This window comes from Arachis hypogaea, chromosome 13, assembly GCF_003086295.3.
Source record: "Arachis hypogaea cultivar Tifrunner chromosome 13, arahy.Tifrunner.gnm2.J5K5, whole genome shotgun sequence".
Taxonomy (NCBI): domain Eukaryota; kingdom Viridiplantae; phylum Streptophyta; class Magnoliopsida; order Fabales; family Fabaceae; genus Arachis; species Arachis hypogaea.
Window position 1 is genome coordinate 9,137,486 of NC_092048.1, and position 20,192 is coordinate 9,157,677.

The window sequence follows — 20,192 nt, forward strand, 5'->3', positions numbered from 1 at the left end:
AAGTAAGACCTTATACAATGATCATTGCCACTTTGACCAACCTCCATATATAGCTTCACTTCCTCTTATGTCTACTTCTTCTTGCTACTGTCTTTTCCTTTCTTTTTCTTTTCCCTTAAAAAGATAATCAAAATTTCAATTTCAAATATTTGTTAAATTATTGATGAATTAACAAATTATTTATTAAAAAATAAATAGTTTTTACCATATGTGTTGTATAATTCTACTATTAATCCCACACTCAATAGGGAAAAAAAAAAGGGAAAAATTAACAAAAAAAAGCAGAGGTGGACTCCACAATGATTAGCATCAAATGCTTATTGGGATTCGCACTGTTGCTGAATTCCAAGATCCACAACCATCCATTATTATCTTTTTTATTTTTCCTGCAAAAATATAAAAACTTTTTTGCTTACTTTATTTTCTCTTCATCTGTTTCCTTATTGGTGGAGCTGTTAAGCCATTCTTTGTCTCTCTCTCTCTGAGAGAGAGATACAGAGAGAGAGAGAGTGTTGAGTGTGTCACAAAGCAGAGAAGAAAGAAAGAAAGAAAGAAAGAAGGGTACCCCGCAACCCCAGAAAGTATCAAATGGCAAATGGTGAGTGATTCAGTAAATAGCATTTTTGAAGTGAGAGAAAACCCCCAAAACCCACAAAAGCCACCCATCACCACCAACTAGCCCTCTCAGTCGGAAAGGTAACAGCTTTCTCTCTCTATCACTTTCTCTCTCTCTATCCACTTCCCCATGTTCTGTTTCGACACGTTCAATTTTTATTTTTTTCTTCCATCTGTTGCTTAGGGCTTTTATCATTCCACCTTTGCAGCACCTTTGTTGCTCCATAATTGACTCCTTTGAAGCTCAAGTTTTCATCTTTTTCGTTTTTTGTTGCAGGCCACTGATTTGGGTTTCTCTCTGTTGGAGGGACTTCAACTTCAGCCATCGCCTTTCTCTGTGGGTTGCTCTACCTTTCTCTTTTTTTTTACTCTTCTGAGTTTCTGGAGCTAAAAGTTTCGATTTTTGAGTGTTTTTAATCGTGGGATTTTAAAAATTTTCCTGGTGGATGAATCTGGTATGTGTTTGAAGTAAGGTAGTTTGATGAACAACCTTTTTGTTCTGCTGGGTGTTTGAGCTGTAATTTTCGCTGGATTTTCCTTTTTTCCCTTCCTTTTTTGTGAGGAATATAAATGATTCTGGTTTTGGATAGATACCCTGAACTTGTCAATTGGTTTAGACTTTGTTATTTGTATGAAAATGCTTTTAGCTACTATTTGTAGCTTATGGTGATTTAGGGGTAAATCGTTAGAGACGACTCTTAAAGGAAATAAAAGGGTTTATAAAGGGATGGCAGCAGAGTCAAACGCTGGGTTTCACAGTGAAAGTTTAGATTCTGCTTTGAACAGGCACGCAATATCATTTCAGCCTACTGCTATGAATAGCTTGTCTGAGATGGTTCCAATGGGAAATTATTTTGGGTTGAGTAGTAGTTCTGGTATGATATATTCTCCAAATTCATCCATCATTAGTAGCACCAGCAACCCTGTCATAAGTCAAGCTGGTAATTCATCTGGCTCCTCACTGCTTCTTGATTCGGTCCCCGGGCTGAAGCACGACGCAGGATTGGCTGTTGAGTGGTCTGTTGATGAGCAGTACAAATTGGAGGAGGGTCTTGCAAGGTAAGTTGTTTGATGTGAATAATTATTTTTAGCTTCCCGCCTCCCCTCAATATATGTCACATTGATGCGTAGTAACTTGCTGCTAGATCACTTCGGTTTGAAAATAGTTTTTGGTGGTGAGACTTCTAAGTTGTTATTAGGGATGAAATGATTGTATCAGCGACTTGTTTATCCATACTGTCATCCTACCATGATGCCTCTCAATTCTATTTGCTGACGTTCTTGTGTTGTTTTTCTTATTATAACCCTGCCTTCAATTTCCAAATATGGGTTGCGATTGGCATTTGAGTCATTATTTGTTGTCCTACATTCATTATTGTAAAGTATGCTTATGTCATTGTGCTAGTATTGTCTTGCTTGTTCTATAGTCTTATGTTTCCTAACCCTTGTTTTCTTGATTCTTCTGTTTTATCACTAGATATGCCGATGAGCCAAGTATAATGAGGTACATAAAAATTGCTGCCACATTGCCTGATAAAACTGTTCGCGATGTTGCTTTGAGGTGTAGATGGATGACAGTAAGCACCTTTTCTTTCAACAGATTCTCCAATATTTGTATTTTGAGCATTATTAGTGATGCCTATGCTGAACATGGGTATAGAAGAAAATTTGAAATTTGCAATGCATTATGCTTTCTTGAAAATGTTGTGATTATTTCATGCTATTCAAAATTTAGTTGTCTCATTTCCTGCCACCCAATTCCTCATTTACCGTAGTTTTTTTATAGCTGCAATGACTATGAAAATCTAGATATGCAAGAAATTTTTATGACAACGTAAGTTATCAGTGGTTTAAAGGCAGGGATTTAGATTTTGGTCGTAGTCATGGTGGCAGTTCCAGCAATTGGATAACAATTCTGGACAATATAGCTGATGGAACTTGCAGTTGGGTCAAATATGGTTGCTGTAGCGCGTTGTGGCCATAATTGCCATTGCCAACTGCGGTAGTAGAAAGTTACTTTTCATCTCATGTTGGTTAGATTATACGTTAGGCTTGTAGATGAAGTTTTATCCACAACAAATGAAAATTTTGCACCATGTGAACGTAATCCATTAATCATTATGCATGGGAGATGGGTGGTTATGCTGTGATTGCACTGTATTGTCCTATTATGGAAGCTTAAAATACTGACAAAAACCTTTTCACAGAGAAAGCGGAGGAAATCGGAAGACCACAATCTGGGAAAGAAGGTCCATAACAGAAAGGTAAGTGAATAGGAGGCGTATCCGATAGCCAATACTGCCATATTTTACTGAATGGTTCTATATTTTCACATCTAGTCTATTAGAATTGACTCAAACTTCTCCAAATTCACAAACATACACATATGATATTATTGTGGGGATATTAGTAAATTCCTCATTGATGTTATTGTTGTTTGTGACCAGACAGGTACATTATACGAAAATTAGTTCCTTTGAGTACTGTCAACTTGCTTAACTTGACTGTCTTGTCAATGATGATGATGGTGATAGCACTAGAAGTAATGATAATCAGAAAATTAGCTGTGTTGCATCCCATAAATAGGATTCCTGTTTTGATAATTGAATCAATGTCTTTAGGATCTAATGTTGATTGAAGAACCAATAGTCTAAAGTCATGCTTCTTCAGGATAAACCAATGGACTCAGCTTCGAAGACAAACATGGCTCTAAACCCTAGCATGGCCACATACATGTCACGCCAGACTGACCGAAGTCAACGAATAATATATGATGGTTAGTATATCTTCTATTTTTATCATTACTATCTTAGCAAAAGTTCTCATCATCTCTTAATTGTCTGCAACTCAATTATTTTAAAGTTTTATACTTACTACAAGTTGAAACTGAAAGTAGAAATACATTAATGTATGATACAAGTAGCCCATGCGGCGCTGGATCCCCTGAAATTTTGGGACTACAGTTTGATCCCCAAATTCCATTTCTGTCCCCATTATTTTAGTTGGTCCCCAAACAACAAAAAACGACAGAAAAAGGAAGGGGGAGAAAAGAAGGGGGGGGGGGGGTTCACATTGTTAATATTACTCATTCTTTATCGATTCAATATCTTCATGGTGTTCTAGGGTGTAATTCACTGTAGTTACTGTTCAGTAATCTTTTATATTCAAACGACTTTCTGGTAAGCCTTTAGTTTGTATCAGGTAAATGAAAGGCTAAGATATCCTTACTTCGTCCTTGTTTTTCGTCCAATGAGAAAGTATTCTTTTGGTTTGGTTATTCTTTATTTACTTATTTATTGTACTTGGTTATGTAATATCAGATTCTTGCCCTGACCCCAGCTTTTAATGTCACGGGGGATCATTGTCCTTATTAAATCAAGTGCTTTCTTCCTTGTGTACTATCAGGAATTTGTGGTCCTTTGAGGAAACTCATGGAGCAGAATGCTCAAGCATTTAATCAAATCACAAACAATTTGTCTAGTTACAAGGTGAATTGCTCAACCGAACCAGTCTATTGTTTTATTGCTGATTATAAATAGTTGCAGCTCTTTGCAAATATTTATAATCTTAAACTATGTTACTAACTAGTTCAGTGTCTAAAATATTATAAATTTGTGGCATTTCACCAACCTAGGTTTTTTTCATGGATAATTGATTGATATCATGTTTAGGAAAGATGAAAGTGTTAAGTAAAAGAAATCATCGCATTCACATATGGCTTCAAAAGTTGTTTTTCATGGAACACCTGAGCCATGAACTCTCTCTCTCTCTCTCTCTCTCTCTCTCTCTCTCTCTCTCTCTCTCTCTCTCTCTCTCTCATTGATTCTAATGTATAGCTGTTATTAGAGCTTAAGCTTATTAGAAATTACTATGGGAAAAGACTAAATACTTGTTATTTGTGTAATATGAATTAAGCATGAATTTATATGCAAGTGGTTTTATGCTTTTGGATTTATTTTCCTTTCATGTGACTTTTGTTTACATTATCTGCCAAGTGATTTTATGCTTTTGGATTTATTTTCCTTTCATGTGACTTTTGCTTACATTCTCATGTGATGTATATAATGTTGTTTTGAGTCCATGCTGCAATAATGATAGTGTTCTTTGATAAACAGTTGCAGGATAACATTGATCTCTTTTGCCACACAAGGCACAACATTTGTTCCATTCTTAATGAGTATGTGAATCCTCTGAATAGGACTTGATTAATACACTAATTCATTTTAGTTTTCATCTTCATCTTCATCTTCATCTTCATCTTCATCTTCATCTTCATCTTCATCTTCATTTTCATGTTGTACTTGTAATCGATGTATATAATCTTAGTGAGATCTCACTAATAAAGTTTGTGCAGCATGAGAGAGATGCCTGGGATTATGAGTCAAATGCCACCGCTGGACGTCACCATTAACGATGATCTTGTTAGTATTATTTTACCTGATAGAACTTAGGTAGGCTCTTCAATTTCTAGTATTTTATATATGTATAACCATGCTTCCTTTTGTTTACGTCTGTTTTGTTTTATATTTTCAAGCACATGATTAATTAAAATCAATTGTCCACAGAGAAAATAAATAGCAATAATTATGAAAGGAAGGAAATGAATAAAAAGAAGAAAAAGTATAGCAACCACTTTATGATATGATTTAGCTAAATTACCTAGTTTGTTATGTGAAGTTTTGAAGCATAGAATATAATAATGTATAAACAAATAAATTATAGAACTTGATTGGTTTATGTATTAGCAATTCAAGAGGACAAATTGCTGACTCCATCAAGATTGCCTCAGTGTAGAAGAGATTGGCATTTTTTACGCGGAAGCCTACGCTTCGAGCGTGGTGGTGCTGAATGCAATTGAGGAGCCAGGGCATCACTGAATCTGCACAATCTCAAGAGTCTCTAATCCATCATCATCTTTGATCTCACTGCTTTCTGGTTTATATTTTTTGTTTGAAGGGAAACCTGGAACTGCTGTTGTATAAATAAGAAACATTTCTCCTTGCAAAAAATTGAAAATAGGAAAGCATTTAATATAACAATGGCTTGAACTCAATGCAACCCTTATTGTTTTTCATAGTATTATTGGTATGTGTAGGAGGAATTATTGTAGATCTATGATTATATGCTAGTTTGCATTGCAATGGAAATATCATTATTTGCATTACTTGTTCATTATTTATTGTACATTAAAGAATCAAGTTGGTAACAGATTCCTTCTTGAGGGGGATGGATCTTCAAATAGTTTAATTGATGCTTGCAATATAATATTTCAGAACTTTACTCAAAAGGGTGCAGGCCTCTTCTATTTGTTTATATTTATATATTAAAATAATTAGGTTTATGCTTTAGACTGGTACTAGTAGTTAGGAAAAGATTAAAGTATCCTTTAATTCAGTTCCTTAAGTGGAGCATGCATTTTAATTAAGCATAGCATGCCACAAATATAATGGACTTTATATTCCTCTGATCAGTGCGTGCTCTGATACCAATTAAAGTACTAAAAGTAGTTTTGGAAAAAAATACTTTATTTAATTAGGTGCAGCCATATATTATATTTATATATACTGGTTTGCCATATCATTTATATGTACATAGCGAATCTAATAACTTAACTAGAATTTTATGCATCTTTAGACTAGTGTATTTTAAAATACTTTTGCACCTAAGTATACAAAATTATCAACATACACATTTGCGGAGTAAATCAGTTTTTCTATTTGGGTCTGAATTTGTTAAATAATTTGGAGGTTGACAAACTATTGGAACGTGTGAGGCATCACATCATGCGATTCTTTGTTCAATTCAACTTATTCTTGTAACCAACAACCGGCCCTGTTGAATAAATAATGATAATAATAATAATATTTTTTCAAAAAAAGCATCAATTAAGTGCCATTGGTGTTATAACTAAAGTGCCACTAATAAATAGTAGAAAAATTTATTACCATGAAAGAGTGATGCTTCTACTCTCTCAAGACCTAAGAGAGATTGATTCCAAATTCAAAATACTTATTGGCATGAATTATGAACAAGAGAAGTGGCAAAGGGAATTCAGGCCTTGAGAAATTCCAACTGTTGAAGATTTATAGGTACAAAAGGAGGTTTTGCTTTTTAAGCTTTTAAAGTAAAACATATAATATAAGATATATATCTTTAGGACTTCACTCATTTATAGGTGTTGACTCTTATCAAGTCTAATCTCACACAGGTTTCACAAATCATTATCCAATCTAGTATAAATAAAAAGTCTAGACCTCCTAATTAGCTAAGTTTATGCCTATAGCCCTATACTTCTAAGATGGATCAACTTTCAATCTTGGTAGAATTGTTATATTTATAACATATTAAAAAAAGACCAAAGTCATATTAGACTATATACTATGGATAGGAAATACTTTCTAAAAGAAAGAATTAAGTATTAATCTTTTTTTTTTTTATCATTGTTAGAATTTAATTTTTATGAACCATTACGTAGACAACTAATCTTATATTGTTACATCAATAAATGTAATCAATTTTTAAAACTCACTTTTTAATATTTTTTACAATGGTTGTGTATCAAAATTAAATGTTGAAAATATTAAGATACTATATACAAATATATTATAAATAAAATCAAATAGCTTCCTTTTTTCAACAAAGAATATATATTTATCTTGAAATTTTTTTGTCTATTATATAATAAATTGAAGAGTAAAGTATTATTTTGGTCTTTAATATTTGGGCCGAATTTTGATTTAGTCCCTAACGTTTCAAACGTCTTATTTTAGTCCAAAAAACTTTCAAACATCCTATTTCAATACTAAAAAAAGTTTTAAACGGGTCAATGTTTTCCATCATTAAATTTGACACAAACAATTTGCATATTGAAGAGCCAATAGCATTCAATTTCAGTATATAAGTAAAATTGATCCACCAATGATTACTAATATAAAAGTTTTTTCTTTGATTTTCAAACATTGATGATTAATTGTTAGAATTTGAAATTTTGTACAAAAAGAAGATTGGGGAGAAGAAGTGTTACATGAAAGTTTTGGTTATATTTTTCTGACATATAGAAGGAGATATGATTTAATGATAGGCTCACATTGAACTTGTTTAAAATTTTTTATGATAGAAATAGCACACTTAAAACGTTAAAAACCAAATTAAAATTTGACACAAATACTAAAGATGAAAATAATACTTTATCCTAAATTGAACATAATATCGAGACTCATATTTCTAAAAGCAATGACCTACTTGCATTATTATCAGATTCTCTTATTTACCTTCCTGATATCATTTGACTTGAATGGCAATATAATCAAAACAATATAAATAGAATTTTTATCAAGTCAACTTGAGTTAATTAAGTGATTAGTTTACTTATTCATTAAAACATGTATCAGAAAATTCAAATTTTATCTCATTTTGTACATATAATAATTAATTTGCTAGCGGTTATTACAGTGGTAAAAAATATTTACCAAAAGTTATTATGAAAGTGGTTGTTAAAACAGTAATGTCACCTTATTCTCACAATAGAATATCTCACCTGTATTTTCCTTAACTATATTTTCTATTTGTGCAAGTGTTTACCCTAATGAGAGTTTTCAAATTGAGAAAACTAATTGTATAGCTATAGAGATGATCATCATCAGAGACTAGACATATTGCATTGAGCAGTGATTTCGGCAAATAGATGCAAAGACAATAAAGAATGAAGACAGAGGTAAGACATAATGCCATTAAGATAGCAACAAATTTCGTTGGACATTGAAGAATACTACATACAATGTAAGACATTTAGGACAGATCAACCACCCAATGAGCATTTGCTATTTATCTTTATGCACTTTTGGTGGAATATCCTGTTTGGCAAGCAATCATGTTTTGTGTCTATTACTCTTAAAATTAAAATACAAGTCAAAAGTGTATACAAACCTAATATCCTATAAAACATTCAATATTCATTATAACTTAAGGGTCTATACTCTATAGTATACTCTATGTATAATGCTGACCATAAAGGTTTCTTTCCAACCGTGGGATCTATTTCTTTAATTTTATGTCTCTTAAGTCAAAATATTAAGTTAGGTTCGTTTGAATCCTCGTTCGTTCATATTTGCCAACTATATATATATTCTTTTCTTTTTGCTTATGACCTTTAGAATTTACACTTTTTTTTAGTATCATTCAACACTTGGCTGTCTCTCTGACAAATGTCAAGGCCTCCACAGTCCGGTTTGTCCTCAATGTTTGTCCATTTCATACCCTAGACAAATATTTAGATAGAGATTTAATCGTAATTGTATTTGCCTGAAGTTAATCGATGAGAATTATCATATAATAATTTAGATAAATATATTAAATTATTTATATTTTTAATTATTAATTTTACATAAAATAAATAAATGTGAGTTTCTATCAAATATTTAAGATGTTAAAAGTTTTTTTTAGTCTAAATTATATGTATTCTTTTATAAAAGATAATTTTGTTCAAAATGAACAAAATTACTAAAATATTATCTTTTTAAAATTATAACGTAATGACCAACGAATTATAATTTAAATGGCATAGTTTTTCCATCCTCACTTAGAGAGATTCGAGTTCAAGTTTTAAAAAATTATAACGTAACGACTCACTAAAGATTTGACGCAAGGTTTTTAGTTAAAATAAACTGTTTTTTTATTCTAAATTACGTACTGACTAATCATCTTAAAAATATTTTTAATCTCACGTTTTAATCTATGGTGGTTAAAGTCATATAGAAAACAAAAATATAAGTAATTATAAATATTTTAAAATATGAATTAAATATACTCAAATAACATGAATTCTTTTTTCTCCTTTTCTAGAGCACGTACTCTTGTCCCTACTCTCCAATCCACCTTATAAATGCATTTATCAACTTAGTCTCCAATAGGTTTTTCTTCCTTCTTCTACTACTACTACTCATCACACACACCCCAATACAAAAACAGCTAAGTTAGCTATAGCCAATAGGTGCAACAATGATGATAGATTCAAACCCTCCACTCTTGCACCATTATCAAGCACTTCTAAGGAAATCTGCCAAACTCCAACATGCTAATAATAACAATAACAATAATAGAACTATTGAAATCCACAATGATCCTATAGTGGATGAATGTGAGCTTCCACTGATAGACCTTAGTGGTCTTGAAAGTTGTAATGCCACAGAAAGAGTGGCTTGCACTGCAGCAATATGCAAGGCAGCATCAGAATGGGGATTCTTCCAAGTAGTAAACCATGGAATAAGCACTGAGCTACTGAGGAACATGAAGGAAGAGCAAATGAAGTTGTTTAAGGTACCCTTTGACAGGAAGGTCACTAGTGAGATTCTGAACAATCCTTACAGATGGGGAACACCAACAGCTACTCGCTCAAACCAGTTTTCTTGGTCAGAAGCCTTTCACATTCCTCTCACCAAGATTTCTGATGCAGCTTCCTGGGGTGAATTCACTTCTTTAAGGTATATATATCACTCTTATGTATATTGCTTTTGGTGACTTATAATCTTCCTTCTCAACATGGTTTTCTTAATACCTTCTCAAAGCTCCGATTCAAGAATAAAAGAATTGATGTTGGTTAGAGCCTTAGATATTTGACAATCCTGTATTTTAGTTGAAAATCTTTCTAGTTTTTCCATCCAAAAGGCTGAAAACTCTAAACTTTGATTAAGGAAAATAAGTGTCACATCACTTAAATCAACTTAGCACTGGTATGCACAAGCATTGCTAGTTTACTACACAGTCAAAAGAATGTAAATGGAAAATTTGAAGAATTATGAGAGTTTTTTTATCAGTCAAGCCATGCATATGGATAACTTGTTTCATAGGAAAGACACCAACCATGACCAAAATCACATGATGGAAGTGTAACTTTCTCTTCTAAATCCTTGCATTATGATGATAGTTATTTGAGGTTTAAGAACCAATTCAAAAATTTATTAAAATATGTAGAATGAGTGAATGGTAACTACTAGAATCAGTTATTCCATATCTTGACAGGTTGGCTTTCAAAAGTTTATTGTTGTACATGCACTGGTCCCTCTTGAGTAAAATAATAGTTTGGAACCAACCAGAATTCAGATAACAATTTAACAATGGGACAATAGAATTATTGCACATGCATCATGCATGATCTCACGTTTAGGAACTGCAACTTAATTTGTTTGTTTCTAACTTTTGGATGCAGGGAAGCAATCAATGAATTTGCACCAGCTATGTTAAAAGTTTCTAGATTATTAGCAAGCATTCTAGCAGAAAACTTGGGCTACCCAAATGATGCAATTGAAAAACTCTGTGATGCAAGCACATGCTTTCTGAGATTAAATCACTATCCATCATGCCCAAAATCCCAAGATGAAATTTTTGGATTAGTACCTCACACTGACAGTGATTTCCTTACAATCCTTTATCAAGATCAAGTTGGTGGCCTCCAACTCATGAAAGATTCCAAATGGGTTGCTGTAAAACCAAATCCAGATGCTCTAATTGTTAACATCGGTGACCTTTTTCAGGTAAAAACTTATATAGAGTTATTAGGTATTATTGAAACTATTCAAGTAACCATAGTTACTCTATTTTGTTACTACCAGTAGCTTCCTTTCACTTTCAATCAATCATTTTTAACATATATATCATTCTTAAATAGTATGACCAACTACCAATAAGAAAGTTATATAATAATACTAGAACTAAACACGACACATGCCAACTTTTTCTCTATTATATGCATAAGAGTCAAAGAATCTATAATTCATCCTTTGACAAGAATAAAATGGGCCACTTATTACTTATAATACATTAATACCTTTGTCTTTAAATAAACTATGTCTTTTTGAAGGCTAAGAATTAAAATTGAAAGAAACCTAAAGTGAACCGGCTTAATTACTCTCCAACATATTCAATAATAGAATGATTGCTGAACACAAATTGGGTAGTGATACAACCCCTAGTGCCAAAGATGGATGCATATTCAAATTTTCACATCAATTCTCTAATAATACTACCTTGGCTATAGAAAAAAGAAAAGAAAAGAAAAGAAAAGAATTATTATATGGTCAATTATATATTAATGGATTCATTCACTAACAATGGCTTTCATTTTGGAAATCCAAATACAGGCATGGAGCAATGACGTGTACAAAAGTGTGGAGCACAAGGTAGTGGCAAATGACAAAATGGATAGATATTCCATAGCATACTTCCTATGCCCTTCTTACAGTACAATAATAAATGGCTACAGGAAACCTTCTTTATACAGGAAATTCACATTTGGAGAATACAGACACCGAATTCAGGAAGATGTCAAGAACATAGGACACAAAATTGGACTATCAAGATTTCTGCTTTAACATACAATTATGACAACCAAGAAAGCACTAGAGAAAATGGGCAGTTCCAATATTTTTTATTCCTAAATAAGCTTTTCTGTCCAGGTATATAATATGTAATGAAAAAAAAAAAAAAAAAAAAAACAGAGTGAGCAGTGCTTACAATGCACCCAAGTAGAAGCACCAGAACAACATAGTTTTATCCTTTCCTATTCTATATTAACATCTCTTAAACAAATATGGATGTACTTTGTATCAAGTAAAGACGATTGAATGATTGTGCACCCAACATAAAGTTATCCAATGTGAGAGTGGTATTCAGATCTCTAAAGCTATATGAGAGACAAAACTCAAATAGAAATTGTAGAGACAGAGAAAGGTTTGGTTGTTTGTTCTACTCAAGGGCAGGTGTTGCAGGTAGCAGACAAAATGCATACAAAGGCACAGAAAATGAAAATTAGATAATCTGATTACATAGAGCTATAAAGAACATGATCATATTCATGCAAAATCATCAAAACAAAAGAGCCAATATCATATGTAAAGTCTGAGATAAGTCTTGTTCCAAAGCATGTATATGCAAATAGATTTTGCTTTTGCACTTAAGGCACTACAGAAAGCACTCTACCCCAACACATGGTCCTCCTTTCGCTGGCTATGACTCTAAATATAATTTAGATAAATGTCTAAAGTTAGCCAAACAGAACTAAACCCCACTTTATCAATGAGATAGACCGAACATACTATTGATGTAATTGTTCCAATCTCTTATTATTAAATTATATGTCAAAATATAGAAAAATTCACAAGAAGATTCCTCCATTGATAATTAACTAATCTGAACTAGGTAAGAACTGTATAATAATCAGCCAGAAACATGCATATTCCACAGTCATTGCAATTATTAAAGTTAATCATATAGGATCAATATAAACTATAAGTTCTCTATAGATGACAGAAAAACAAGAGCTCATATGTTTATTATGTGTTCCCTTATCTTCTACGGTTGAGCTGATGATAATGTACAATGTAATCTATACAATAGCTGCGTCTAACAACCTATTGCCTCATGATGTGTCAAAGAAAATGCTTTACTGTTGTGTCCCCTAGCGATGAGTGTTTAGCATTTCAAATACATTGTATCAGAATTTGAGGTATGAGGAGCTTTACACCCTAGCAAAAATGATTGACTTACAACCAATCTAGGATAAAACGTAACTTCTCGAATGATTTAACAGGTTTTAGTCAAGAAACATTGCAACCTTGTCTTTCAAAGTGCTTTTTTTCTTCGTCAAGGGGACCACTTCTTCTCCAACATGATCATCTTGACTTTGTCTAGTGCACTCATAGGTAAATTCTAAGTTATGTACAACAGATTGCTTTTCTTCCTCCTCGAGGGGTTTGAAACCAAAGTACATCTCCAGAAATTCTTTAGCAGGATTAGCTTGTTGAAAAGTGCTTGTAGTAATTAATTTACCAGGTCGAGTGGAACCACATAGAGTTTCCCTTGAAGAACTAGGTGTTTTTGTGTTCTTGCAACAGGAATCAAGAGCAGTGCCTGGTTCACTTTTAGTTGGAATTTGAGATTTTGATTCACCCTGTCTATTGGATTTTTCTTGCCTCTTCTTGTATTCATGTTCTTTGACATACTGCATGCACATGACAATAGTTTGAATGCTCTATTATGATGACAAAAATGGTGAACATGTTTCGATTTAGATTACTTGAGCAAACTTTCAAAACACACAAATTTTCTCCATCAATCTTAACAGAGAAGAAAATTACCTGTTCTGCTATGGTCATTAAATCATCCACCGTCAACTCCAGATCATTTTCATCATCAGATGCTTGACCTGGAATTACATCAGTACTATCACGTCTATGATCCTCTAAATTTCGGCATTTCTTTCTAGACGACTTACGAGCTTGATCCATTGGTCCATTGCCTTTATTCTTCTTCTTTTGAATGGTACTACCGCTGCTTCCATCACCTTGGCTTGATTTTCTTTTTCTCTTAGCTTCACCCTTTGCATTTAAGTTTGATTTCCTCCTTGAAGCTCCCCTGTTGTGATCTATCTCTGCATTTTCCTTTTCCTTTTGAGTTTTACGATTTCCACCATTCTCTGTAGCTACGTCCCCTTTGTCCACAGAACAAGTAGTTTCACCAACATTGTCAGAGTTACTCACATGATTGGTACCAACCTTCTTCACCATCCATGACGGTAACTGACGTTTAATTCCCTCAACAGAAGTATCCATTCCTATTATCAAAGAGAGAAAGCATTTTTAGGTTACAATCAAGCAGGAACAATAATTGAATCACCGACACAGAATACACCAACTTTCCAGCACACAGCAAGCATGGTGATTTTGTTTTTGAAGATTGTGAAAAACAAAAAATAAGCAAATTTACAGTGAAATTAAGATTTACCCGTGGAATTAGTAGCAAAATAATGTTAACAACTTCAATTTGGGGGAAATAGGGTTTCGCAGAACAGTGTTGTTTGACATTTAAAATAGGTTTCGGAAGGGGCGAAGAAACTCCAAATTAGTAAGAAGTAAAATTTGCACGGAGACAAGGAAAAAAGAGAACGTTGGCTTCACCATACCTTAGAATTTTAGGGTTCCGCTTCGATGCCCAAATGAAGCGTAAGCTGATTGGAACTGTTCAGAGTACAGGGAATTCGGAAGGAAGTGGCGTTACCTGACTAACTGTCAACCGTCAATTGATTCATTGGAAATTGCAATATTTTCATTTTATGTATTTTCAAAAATTATTTGATCATTTATGGCTAATTTTTTTTATATCGGTGTATGCCCAAATGGTATAATCTTTTGCTATACTCACATAATAAAAGTTACATATTTGAGTCTCACTCTTAGTTTAAGAAAAAAAATAAATAAACGAAAGAGTATTATTAGTCCCTCTGATTAATATCTTTTATTGTTATTTATATTAAAATTTGATTAATTGACAAAGTTCTTATTGATTAATTAAATTATTTGCCGATAATTTAATAAATGATAAATAGGTCTATGGTTTTATATCTAAAAAAAATTATTAATTAAATTTAAAAATATGAAAATGTCTCCCACTTTTTAAAATGTAAAAAATTTTAAAATTGCTCATTTCGAACCATTAATAAATAACTATAATATTTTAATTTTATCTTTAACTTAAAATCTAATAGTTTAAGTGTTAGCACCATCTTGCCTTTTTCTTTTTTTCCTTTTTCATTTTTTGCTAGTAAAGACTTGCGTAAATTATTTTAATGTGAATTTAATAATTAAAAATTATTAAATAATAATTTAATTAAATTTATTAAATTATTTACTAATTTTTAAATATTAATTTTATATAATAATAAATATTAATAACTGCATGTAAACTTTTAATTTTTTTATGACTATTTTTATCATCAATAAATAAATCTTATTGAGAGGTCATATTAGTTTTATATGAAGTAGATATTAAAAGACAACACAACATAACAACCAATAATTAAGAAAATCAATAATAAAACTTGACTATATTTTTTATTTTGAATAAATGACCATTTGTACCCATGAGAGATGAAAATGCTGATATTTGTACCCATGAAAGCTCGAAACTAATCTTGTACCCATGATAGATGCTGTCCGTGTGACAAAAATGTCCTGACTTGGATCTGAGCTTGGTTCGTGGGTTTCCGAACCTACGTGGCACTCCCAACCCCCTCCCCCCAATCTGAGCCAGCCATTCACCATCATCATCTTCATCTTCTTCACCATCACCATCACCATCACCATAACCTCCATAACCTCCATCACCATCACCTCAGCACCGCCAGCCACCTCCCTTCACCACAACCTCCTGCGACAACCCACACCGCCGCTCCCCTTTCTCTTCTTCTTCCCCTCTTCTCACTTCCGCTGAGCCCAGAAACCACAGCGTCAGCTCCTCCTCTCCACCAAAGCCCAGAGCGGCGGCGGCCACCTTCTCCATTCCTGGGTCTCCTCTCGTCTGCCACCAAACAGCCGCGACACCCAACCTTCTCCGCAGCATCCTTATGGCGTTCCAACCCGTCACCACTCCCCCGTCCGAACCCTAGCTCCGCTTCATCCAACGAAGACACAGATGAAGGCGAAGATGAACGTGACAAGCACGTACTGGTTCCCAAGAAGCCTCAACCGCAAATGGTTTCCAAACCCTCGTCTTCTTCATCTGAAGTCGAATCGGATTCGGAGCCCGAGCCCAAGCCTGAGCCTGAGTCTCAATTGGAAAACGCTAAACCCTCTTCAAAGTTGAAGTCTCAACCTTCGTCTGCTGTCAGCAAGCCAAATCCGGGTCAAAGCGCGCAGCCAAGAACAGTATCGACCACTCGAACCAACCAAAATGTGGGAAGAAGGCACGGGATGATGACGCCGCCAGCTCCGATGAAGAGGATCCAAATAAATCACGTGACAGTCCATATCCATCTTTCAGAAGGTTTTCAGTGAGAAAGATGAGAAGGCTGGGAAGAGTACCCCAAAGAAGGCACTAGTGCCTTTGGATTCAAATGAAGGTAAAAGGATGAGTGAATTGTGTGGGACTGGTTTAGCTTTGACTTCAATGTTGAGGTACGATGGGACTTTTGGTGAGCCTTACGGTGAAGGTTATATTAGAAAGGGAATAGAGTTGCTTGGAGTCTTAGAGAGGGAAGAGATCGAGGCTAGGTGGAGGAAGTTCGAAGATGCTGAAAAAAAAATGTATGCGGAGAGGGGAAGAAGAAGAGAAAGGGGCGCGGCGGTATGGGTTGTTGTCGGAGGTTGTGGTGAAGGGAGGTGGCTGTGGCGGTGCTGAGGTGATGGTGATGAAGGTTATGGAGGTTATGGTGATGGTGATGGTGAAGAAGATGAAGATGATGATGGTGAATGGTTGGCTCAGATTTGGGGGGCGGGTTGGGAGTGCCACGTAGGTTCGGAAACCCACGAACCAAGCTTAGATCCAAGTCAGGGCACTTTTGTCACACGGACAGCATCTATCATGGGTACAAGATTAGTTTCGAACTTTCATGGGTACAAATGTCAGCATTTTCATCTCTCATGGGTACAAATAGTCATTTATTCTTTTATTTTTGAAGTTTATCAATAAAATTTTAAATTTATTCTATTTTAATTTTGTCTTCGAAATCTTCAATTTGTATCCAATTTATTTTTAACAATTAATTTTTTAAAAATTTTATGATCAATTCAATAATAATTTCATAAAAATAATCTTTAACATAAACAAATCAAATACAATTACCATCTTGTCTTTTTCTTTTTTTTCTTTTTCATCTTTTGTTAGTAAAGACTTGCATAAATTATTTTTATGTGAATTTAATAATTAAAAATTATTAAATAATAATTAATTAAATTTATTTAATTATCTAATAATTTTTAAATATTAATTTTATATAATAATAAATATTAATAACTGCATGTGAATTTTTAATTTTTTTTATGGCCATTTTTATCATCAATAAATAAATTTTATTGAGAGGACATACTAATTCCATGTGAAGTAGATATTAAAAACAACACAACACAATAACCAACCATTAAGAAAATCAATGATAAAAAGTTGGATAAACTATATTTTTTATTTTTAAAATTTATTAAAAAATTTTAAAAAATTTTAAAATTTTATTTTATTTTAATTTTGTCTTAAAAATTTTTAATTTATGTCCAATTTACTTCTAACAATTAATTTTTTAAAAAATTTACAACCAATTCAATAATAATTTCATAAGAATAAGCTTTAACATAAACAAATCAGACATAGTTATCATGCATTATTATTAAATTGGTCTTAAATATTTTTGAAAATTTATGATTTAATTACTCTGTTAGTCTCTATAATTTTACTAAATTTTTAATTAGGTTCCTATACTTTTTTCTTTTCAATTGGTCCCTACAATACTTTTAATTTTGTAATTAGATCATTTTCATGTCAAAAATGTTAAAATTAACGGAATATTTCTCACAAAATACATGCGTTCAAAGATTTAATTAGGTTTTTAATTATGAATACCTTTAATTTGTAAAGAAATATTCAGTTAACTCTAATATTTTTTCACATTATAAAAAACTTAATTATAAAATTAAAAGCAACATACAGACCAATTGAAAGAAAAAAGTATAAAAATATAATTACAAATTTAGTAAAATTATAAAGACCAATAGAATAATTAAACTAAAATTACAAATAAATTTTTTTTTTGGATAAAATTAAAATAAAATAAAACTTAAAAATATTTTTAAAATTTTTAACAAATTAAAAAAAAAAAAGTAAAAAACAAAAACTTTACCCTAGAAAGGTTCTATATATACTCCATCAAATCAATTGTCTCTTTTAGTAACCTTAACTTGCAACCCATGCTTCATGTGTAGCACAATATATAGAAACAGTTGGAGTTGGACGCACAGAATATCCTTCCACCACTTGGAAGTGAAAGTTCCACAGCAAAGCAATGGCAATGATCTTCAACTGGATAAGGCTTATTTTTTAGCCCAACAAGATTTGGGGCCTGCATTAAAAGTTATGAACTTGTACGATGGTACGTGTATACTGTTTCCTTTATTCAAGATTTACTACTTTTCACTTTTCAGGCTTAAATTCCAAGCAGTCTTTTCCCCATATTTATTCCATTCTTTCCATTGAGTATATGGAGTAATACACCATAGTATTGACGGAACATGATCTCCATGCAAGTAAATTAGCTTGTTAAGGTCTTCCACCCCTAAAATGAGCAAATCTTCTTTGTCAATTTTAAAGTTCACTCTAATTCCTTCAAGGATCTTGGTTTCAACATTAGGGTGTGTTGAAACAAGCCAGAAAAACCAACATAGACTTGCACTGGATAATACATGATCATGCAATAATTGCTCGAAAATTTGTAGGGAAACAATGGATGATCTCAGGTCCAATTTGGAGCCATCTTTGCAATTTCCATAACCATTCGTGGAGGATAGCATTTTGTTGAAAGCTTTCTCAATAGCATTTAATTAAAATTGTTTTCGGGCCAAACTGACGTGGCTGTATTTTAAGTATTCATAAATTAAAATCCATTTTCATAACTCATATTACAATCAAAGAATTGTGAGTAAATTATACATTTAATACGATTAGTTGCTACAATGTGATACATTTAATTCAAGGGAACCAATACTTCTACAACATTGCAATCTTGACTTGTCTAGTGAACTCATGGGTAATTTCTAAGTAGAACCACGTAGAGTTTCCCATGAAGAAAACTAGGCGGTATTGTGTTCTTGCAAGAGGAATCAAGAATAGTACCTGGTTCACCGTTAGTTGGAAAATGCGATTTTGATTCATACTGTCCATCGGACTTTTCTTGCCTCTTCTTGTACTCACGATCTTTGACATGCTGCATGCATGCACATGACAATATTTTGAACAACAATGCTAGGAAACTAAGAGGTATCAACAAAAAATTAGCCAAATGTCTCTGGGTGAATCCAAAACCTCTATGTGGATGGTACTTATACTAGACATTAAGATGTTTCTTCTACTAAGTACCAGAATATTTTTTTTTTCATACTAAATGGATGTTCTTTTATATATTTTATAAATTTTTTTATATACTAAGAATTGGGATTGTTGGAAGCAAAGTTCCGTGATCCCCGCTCCTAATTCTCCAATGTATCGTTCATAATTTTAATTTGGGGTGGGAAGCAATTAATATCAAATATTATAAATTAAAAACAAATAAAATTAATTAAATATAATTATAAATTAATTAAATTATTTACTTTTTGGCTAATCACCTCTTGATTCCATGTACTTTTCTGAAATATTTAGGAGCTTGATCCATTGGCTCATTTCCCTTTTTACTTCTTCTTTTGAATAGTATTATCCGCTGCTTTCATCATCTTGCCTTGATTTTCTTTTCCTCTTAGCTTCAACCTTTGCATTTAAGTTTGATTTCCTCTTTGAAGTTCCCCTCTTGTGACCTATCTCTGCATTTTCCTTTTCCTTTTGCTTTTTACCATTTCCACCATTCTTTATAACTATGCCCCCTTTGTCCACACAGGAATTAGTTTCAACAACACTGAGAGTTACATTATTGGTACCAACCATCTTTAATATAGTGTTTTTTCTTTCTTTAAGTCATATATAGATATATACATTAATTGACTATTAGTAGTGAGAATAAACTTTAAAAATCATTCATCTGGAACCATTAATAAATAACTGTTATATTTTTA

The 20,192-nt window shown here is 32.7% G+C and overlaps 3 protein-coding genes and 1 long non-coding RNA gene across 28 annotated transcripts; 3 read left to right on the plus strand and 1 right to left on the minus strand.

Annotated features, from left to right (window-relative positions):
* The first annotated feature begins 331 nt into the window (after positions 1 to 331).
* LOC112737053 (uncharacterized) lies at positions 332 to 5,779 on the plus strand. 18 transcript variants are annotated; one of them, XM_072211137.1, is made up of 10 exons: positions 343 to 696; positions 893 to 952; positions 1,402 to 1,674; positions 2,093 to 2,192; positions 2,823 to 2,879; positions 3,286 to 3,391; positions 4,021 to 4,103; positions 4,731 to 4,792; positions 4,970 to 5,066; positions 5,361 to 5,779. In XM_072211137.1, the coding sequence occupies exons 3-9, from the start codon at positions 1,430 to 1,432 to the stop codon at positions 5,064 to 5,066; spliced, it is 750 nt and encodes a 249-aa protein (XP_072067238.1). In that variant the 5' UTR covers positions 343 to 696; positions 893 to 952; positions 1,402 to 1,429; the 3' UTR covers positions 5,361 to 5,779. The 18 variants fall into 18 exon arrangements, with proteins under 18 accessions (XP_025642557.1, XP_025642558.1, XP_025642559.1 ...); XM_072211138.1 differs by having other exon boundaries at positions 5,405 to 5,779; XM_072211139.1 differs by having other exon boundaries at positions 5,410 to 5,779.
* Positions 5,780 to 9,444: 3,665 nt separating this feature from the next.
* LOC112737055 (gibberellin 2-beta-dioxygenase 6) lies at positions 9,445 to 12,283 on the plus strand. The gene is made up of 3 exons (XM_025786786.2): positions 9,445 to 10,094; positions 10,820 to 11,144; positions 11,751 to 12,283. Exons 1-3 carry the CDS (start codon positions 9,613 to 9,615, stop codon positions 11,979 to 11,981), a joined length of 1,038 nt encoding a protein of 345 aa, XP_025642571.1. The 5' UTR covers positions 9,445 to 9,612; the 3' UTR covers positions 11,982 to 12,283.
* A 601-nt stretch (positions 12,284 to 12,884) lies between these two features.
* On the minus strand, positions 12,885 to 16,774 carry LOC112737056 (uncharacterized). Of its 8 annotated transcripts, none has more exons than XM_072211144.1 (4): positions 15,556 to 16,774; positions 14,570 to 14,664; positions 13,746 to 14,221; positions 12,885 to 13,609 (listed from the first exon to the last, which is right to left on the minus strand). In XM_072211144.1, the coding sequence occupies exons 3-4, from the start codon at positions 14,217 to 14,219 to the stop codon at positions 13,202 to 13,204; spliced, it is 882 nt and encodes a 293-aa protein (XP_072067245.1). In that variant the 5' UTR covers positions 14,220 to 14,221; positions 14,570 to 14,664; positions 15,556 to 16,774; the 3' UTR covers positions 12,885 to 13,201. The 8 variants fall into 8 exon arrangements, with proteins under 8 accessions (XP_072067245.1, XP_072067246.1, XP_072067243.1 ...); XM_072211145.1 differs by having other exon boundaries at positions 14,570 to 14,668; positions 15,584 to 16,038; XM_072211142.1 differs by having other exon boundaries at positions 15,525 to 16,024.
* On the plus strand, positions 16,693 to 18,564 carry LOC140177835 (uncharacterized). Its single transcript, XR_011869322.1, has 2 exons — positions 16,693 to 17,028; positions 18,354 to 18,564. It is a non-coding gene; the product is annotated as an uncharacterized lncRNA (long non-coding RNA).
* The last annotated feature ends 1,628 nt before the right edge of the window (positions 18,565 to 20,192 follow it).